This window comes from Myotis brandtii, unplaced genomic scaffold, assembly GCF_000412655.1.
Source record: "Myotis brandtii unplaced genomic scaffold, ASM41265v1 scaffold89, whole genome shotgun sequence".
NCBI lineage: Eukaryota > Metazoa > Chordata > Mammalia > Chiroptera > Vespertilionidae > Myotis > Myotis brandtii.
Window position 1 is genome coordinate 309,524 of NW_005371645.1, and position 6,671 is coordinate 316,194.

The 6,671-nt window shown below is 46.1% G+C and overlaps 1 protein-coding gene across 5 annotated transcripts in view; it reads left to right on the forward strand.

Annotated features, from left to right (window-relative positions):
• The window catches only part of MITF (microphthalmia-associated transcription factor), a 95,743-nt gene that overhangs the window by 80,663 nt on the left and 8,409 nt on the right, over positions 1 to 6,671 (forward strand). For all 5 annotated transcript variants that reach the window (XM_005885053.2, XM_005885054.2, XM_005885055.2 and 2 more), the window contains 2 exons: positions 2,526 to 2,601; positions 5,586 to 5,733. In XM_005885053.2, coding sequence (XP_005885115.1) covers positions 2,526 to 2,601; positions 5,586 to 5,733 — 224 coding nt within the window. The remainder of the gene's footprint in view (positions 1 to 2,525; positions 2,602 to 5,585; positions 5,734 to 6,671) is intronic.

A 6,671-nucleotide genomic window follows, 5' to 3' on the forward strand; every position in this document is an offset into this window, starting at 1 on the left:
GGATGTCGGATGGCAGGAAGTTTTATGAAGAGACAAAGTGCAACCAAGCAGTTAGAGTATCAGGATGGAGTGGTGGTTGGTTTTAAATAGGGTGGCCAGGGTGGGCTCCCAGGACAGTGTGAGTCACTCCCTGAGGGAGGTGAGGGCAGAGCCTCTCAGATGCAGTACTTGGGACGAGTGCTCCAGGCAGGGGGGACACCACTATGAAGCTCCAAGTGGGGGGTGGAGTCGAGTCCCAAAGTGGTTGAGGAATAGCAAGAAGTTTACGGACTGAAGGGGGACACAGATGAGTAATGGTAAAGATATGGTTGGAGTGGGAGAGGGTAGAAATGAGGCGGGAGGGATGGAGGCCGCCAGTACTTGTGGGATGCCTTGAGGACGCGGCTTTTGTCGAGGTGAGATGGGGAGTGATGGAGGGTTTTCAGGAAAGGACAGCCGTGCTCCGCCTTACTTTGCACAGGACCCCTCCCCGCCCCTCTCTGGGATATTCTGGGTGGACCAAAGGGGGTGGGGAACGCTGGGCCTAGGGGGAGCACAGAGACCAGGTAGTCGGGTTGCAGGAATCCAGGCAGGAGACAGTGGCTTCTGTCAGTAGCCGTGAAGCTGCATGGACTGTTCTAGAAATACTGTGAGGATAGAGCCAACAGATTTGATGCTGGAGCAGCTGGGGGATATGAGACGACAGAGGTGCAGTATTGATTCCAGGACTGAGTTCTGCAAAGTGAGGGGGAACCTGGGCAGAGTGCGGGCTGTCCCTAGAGCTCCCCAGGGAGGCAAGGGGGTGGACGTGCGAGTCTGGAGTTCCAGAAGATGCCAGGCTGGATGTGTAACTGCGGAGCCTCAGCTTGTGTGTGGCATTCAGACCAGGAGGCGGCACCAGGTCATGAAGTGAATGTGGACCTAAAGAGGCCCCAGAACCGTGGCTGGAGGCCCGTGTGTGTGTTTTCAGAGGTTATAATCGCCAGGGACGTAGAAGACATGTAACAGCAGTTGTAGCTAGGTCATAGGAGGCTTTTATTTCACTCTACGTATTTCAGTATTGTTTGAATTGTTATGATTATTATATGCTTGGGAAAAGTAAGGAACGTTGCCAGAGGAGGTCAGCTAAGCTGATCAGAGGTGCAAAAGCTCCTCATTCAGAACCATTGCATCACCTATTCTATTTTTATAAAAGCTTAGTGATAGACAGTGATATATACAATTGATTTAATGATAGAGATCATCACTCAGCTTAAAAATGCAACATATTTTGGGAAGTAGTGAACAATATTTTTTATTCAAGTGAATCAAATATGAATATGTACTAAGTTATACAAAATAGCCTAATAATAATAAATATGTATTAGGTTATTATATATTTAAAGTAAAAAGTTAACATCTTTAATTCAATTTATTAGACCTTAAGTTATTTGGAATTAATAAATTAAAAACATTTATTGACACATATGCTTTGCTACTTCACCCTCCCCTAAGAAGAACATACAACTAGATTTATGAGTGGGAATGCTGTTGGGCGGGTGATGTAGGGTAAAGGTGCTGGACGTAACTTCTGGTGGTTTATCCAGACCACAGCCACACGTCACATGGCCTGGTGAGCACGTGGGATGTGGCTCATTGAAGTGGTCATGTGCTGTACGAGTACAGTACTTAGTACAAAGGAGAGAATGTAAATATCGAATTTATAAATTTTTATACTAATTACATGTTTAAATGATAATCTGAATATATTGGTTTATTAAAATATTAAAGTTAATTTCACATTTTTGTACTTTTTTAATGTGGCTGCTAGAAATTTAAAATTTCATCTATGACTTACATTATGTTCCTATTGGGAAGCACTGGGCCAGAGCAGGAGTTTTTGTGTGGCCTGTGGGCAAAGAAAGTGTTTTACATTTTTAAAGAGTTTTTAAAAAATCAAAATAAGAATGATATTTTGGGCTATGTAAAAGTTATATAAAATCAAAGTTTTGGCATCCAGTGCTTGTTATTAGCAGACTTGCACTGCAAACACGTTTACCTGGTTAACATTATCACATTTGACTTTGGTCAATAAATAAGTTGTGGAAATCTGTTTTATCTCCTGTTGTGTAAGTACCTGCATAATGGGCCTCAGTTCTGGCCGCTCAGCCAGCGGAGCTGAAATCCGCAGGGGCCCTTTGCAGAAAGTCTGGCCTGGTCTGCAGCCAGGGTGGGGTCCTGGCCCTCCCCACTTCCTGCTGTGTCCTCACCTCCCTAATGTGTCCAGGGAAGTTTTCTTGTTTGTAATGGAGTATAGTAACTCCAATTGCAGGGTTGTGACGGGATCAAATGAGAAACTGTATATCTCAGGGCTTACTTAATGATAAAAGGTAGCTCATTGGAAAAACTATTTTAACTTTAGTACCAAAACCATGGAAACACGGAAATACAGGGTGAGGTTTCGTGGTCCTGAGCCGTAAGGTTGATACACGCATGTCATTAATGAGATACGTTCATGCCAATGTGACGCTGTTGCTAATAGTCCTTCCTGTGCTCTTTTCTTGAAGTTGAACGAAGAAGAAGATTTAACATAAATGACCGCATTAAAGAACTAGGTACTTTGATTCCCAAGTCCAATGATCCGTGAGTACAATTGCATGCTCATCTGCATCGTATAGTTTTTGTACCTTAATGTTTTTTCCTATGTTGCAAAAACTGCACCGTTATGAAAACCAGTGTAAAGAAGTCCCCCTTTCCTTGGGTTTCATCCTAAATACTCCATCCATCTTGCTTTTAATAGTCTTATCAAACTAAGATGCTGAGGGAAGTGCACCGAATTGGACAACAGGGTGATTAGACATGAGGTAGCTCTGGGTCTGAGGAGAATCCTTGGCAAACAAACACTGAGAGGCTAAACAAAATTAGTTACCAGTTTCTGCAGGACAGTGATTTCAGCACGTGCTGAAGCAAGGTATTGCTGGCTGCTCTTCATCTCCAACAGCATCTGTAGGCACTGAGAGCTGATATTGCAGACTTCAGGTTTAACAATTTTGCTCAATTGTGTGTGTTTCTTAAACGTTTGTGTTCTTTGTATGTTTTTCCCTTCTAGAAAAAAAGAGTACGTTTTAATCTTCTCCTAAGTATAGGTTAGCTCCTGGGATTTCAGCTCTTTCTTCCCGCCCACTGCTTGGGGGATCACAGTGGTAAAGATCTCTTTCCTGCTGGCAACAGCAGCAAACAGGACAACACATACAGTTTCTATCCATTAGACATCGGCCCATTTGAAGTGAGGGGCTCGAGGATGTACACATTTTAATGGCTCCCACAGGCATTCAATGAAATTAGCCTGTGAATATGACCTTTTAGCTATCTAATAAAATGTGAAGATGAAGTCAGCCGTTATTCATGCACGGCTGATTAAGTTTGCTGTTCACATTATTGCCGGGGTATTTGTGAGGAAATAAAGTAAGACCATTGTAAGGTCGCTCTGATGAATGAGTGCTCAAGCACAGTCTCCATCATCCACATTTTACTTTCCAGGTTTCTCAAGGAAAACCATTTTGAAACTCAGAACATTGGAGTCCTCAGCTCTGCTTCACACATTTATCCCATGAGGGAGCTGTGACCTTCATTTCCTGTCCTCAGTGTGGCATGATAGCTGAGAATGGATCCCCCCTTTCCTGTTCTTCATCAGCTCTCACTTTTAGACTAGCATGGGAATCTCTTTACCAGAGGATGAAGTTCTGGGCGGGAGTGAGAGCCTCCCCCTGCCTGTCTCCTTTCTCCTTTGTATTCCGTTACTTATGTTGACAATCTGGACTGATAATGATCTGAATGTGTAGGCATTGTTTTAAGATAAAATGGACAGTCATCTGTAGGGTTTTCATGCCTGGGAGCCGACCCTGGGCGACTGAGGAGACAGTCCAGCTGACCAGGGTCTCGGCCCCAAGCCCTCGCCTGCCCTCAGCACACCTGCTCTTGTTGATTTACATAGTAGAGATTTATGTACACTTCTGTGTGAAAGTGGGTCTTTCTCGTTAAGACAGAAAAGTTTAAAAACTGATCTTTTAAGCCCAGAAGCATAATTAATTGGTTGGGTCTCACAAGGAAGTAAAACCCAAGATAACTGGTTGAAATAGTCACTTCTTAAAGATGAAGTGGCTGTGTGCATGTTTCAGCAACTTGTCCTCACCTTGCTGGCCTCAGCAAGGTATGTTTCAGTATAGTTGCCTTTCTCTCTGGCTGCTAAAGTTTCTCTTCCTTGGATATTAGCCCTGAAATTAGCCAGTTGGCTCAATCCCAGGACACCTCCCTGCTGCCATCTTTGGTGTTCAGACCCTGGGGATCCGCCCCCAGGAACTCTCAGGGGCCTGAGCGCTGCCTCTCATGGGAGAACTCTGTTTGGTTCTTTCTCTGACCCATGTGAGGATCAGTGACTTGGTGACTTGTGTTAACCGCCCTCCATGGAGCAGCTGTAAAGCTTTGGAGGTTTTTCATACATTAAAAGTATTTTTGTTTTCATCACTATCGTCATTATCATCATGAATATTGTCTATAAAAGGGCTCAGATTAAAGTGCTATAGAAATATTACTTACCTAATTATAATTTCATTCTTAGTCATTGATCTGGAGTGCTCCAAGTGGTGTTTCTATTTGTTTCACATGTGAGTACATTAGCACTGTGGTGATCACAGACTGAGGGCGTGGACCGCAGGTGCTGGGTTTGAATTCCCAGCCGGTGCCTTCCTAGACGTCTGTGCTGGCTGGAGCTCTCGGGCTTCATCCTCAGCTGTTAAGGAGGGGCGATCAGAGTATCCCTGCCTAGCCTCGTGGTTTTGAGGACTCAGTTACACACGAGGAAAAATGGCACAGTGGTGTAGAGCCTGCGTCCGAAGCCAGGCAGTCTAGGCTTCCCGGTCTGCCACTTCCCAGCTGTGTGGCCTTGGGAAAATTATTGGACCTTTCTGTGCCTGAATTTCCCAGTCTGTCAAATGGAGTTGTGATGACTAAATGAGCTTTACAATTCTTGGGAAAGCACCTGGCACCTAGTGAATGCTATTTAAAGAGCCATCGAGTGAGTACATGGAGCCCTTCACACATTAGAACTGCACCCTCAGCTTTTCACAACATTTTTATATAAAGTGCCCCCTTTGATTCCAATAACATCCCATGAGGCTGCTCCTGCGAGGGCAATATCACGGTTTACAAAGAGGAAATAAAGACAGAGAGAAGTAGGTAACCTGTCCATGGAAACCACGATGCAGTTCAAGGATGCTACCTGTGTGCCTCACACAGTCAGGTAGTGAGGCATCATGGGATGTTTTTGCCACAGCTTATTCTCTGAGTTAATGTTATAGTCCTAGAAAGCTGTAGCTATTTCATACAATGTTAAGAATATTGACTTTACAACCAACAGACCTAAGTTTTTAGGTCCTGACTCCACCTTGTAGCTCTGACCCAGGCTAGCCCGTGCCAGGGTGCTCCTCGGGGTACGTGGGGGGAGAGGGGATGGCGACTGGTAGCTATACCAACCTGCACTCATTAGTGCATCTTTGGAAACTGCTCTGACTGTTGCATTTTTGTTGACCCTCAAGTCATACAGAGTCTGTCTCCTTGCATTTCATCAGGGACATGCGCTGGAACAAGGGCACCATTTTAAAAGCGTCCGTGGACTACATCCGGAAGCTGCAGCGGGAGCAGCAGCGGGCAAAAGAGCTGGAGACGCGGCAGAAGAAGCTGGAGCACGCCAACCGGCACCTGCTGCTCCGCATTCAGGTACGGCCGGCTGCAGCCTGCGCTCCTGACTTCACAGGGGAGAAGAAAGGGTGCAGGGAGCCCCCCCGGGAGTTGACTCACGTGATCCTCATTATTTGTGGATTCCCTATTTGAATCTGCCACTTATAACAATTTATTTGTAACCCAAAGCAACATTTGTGGCACCTTTTGGTCATTCTCGGAACGTGCAGAGCCACAGACTGGAGTTGCCCGGGACGTCTTCCACGCAGGGGGAGCACGGCGAGGCTCCGCCTTCTGCTCTCAGCTCCTCCTGTGACCCAGTGTCCTTTTTGCAGTCTGGTTAGTGCCAGGTTTTTCATATTTTTGTGGGTTTTGTGGGTGATTTTGCTGTTTACAGTGGCCTGTAAGCATCATGCCAAAGTGTTGACTAGTTTCCCAAGCACTAAAGGCTGCGATGTGTCTGATGGAGCTAAGTTGACTTCAAACATAAGTTGCAGTGCTGTTGGCTGAGTTCAGTGCCAATGAATCAACATTACATCTAATCTAATAAAAGAGAAACATGCAAGTTGACCATCCCTCTGCTACACCCACAAGCCACGACCACCAGCCAATCAGGAGCAAATATGCAAATTAACCCAACTAAGATGGTGGCGGCCACTAAGCTGGAGTGAGCAGGAGGCTTAGGTTGCCCCCGGCAATGGAGAAAGCCAAGCTTCCCACCTGCCTGCTGGCCCTGAGCTCTGCTCAAGGCTACAAAGTTTCAATTATAGAAGATAAATAAATCCCAGATACCTGCTTCCAGCCTGGGGTCGTGGCCAGCCTAAAAACGGCCATCAGCCCCTCAGCCAGGCTGGCCAGGCACCCCAGCAGGAACCCCTCCACCCTGAAGGGGCTATGGGCAGCCTGAAAACGGCCCTCAGCCACTCATCCAGGCTGGCCAAACCCCCATGGGGTGAGGGTCCCCGCTGGGGGGCTTG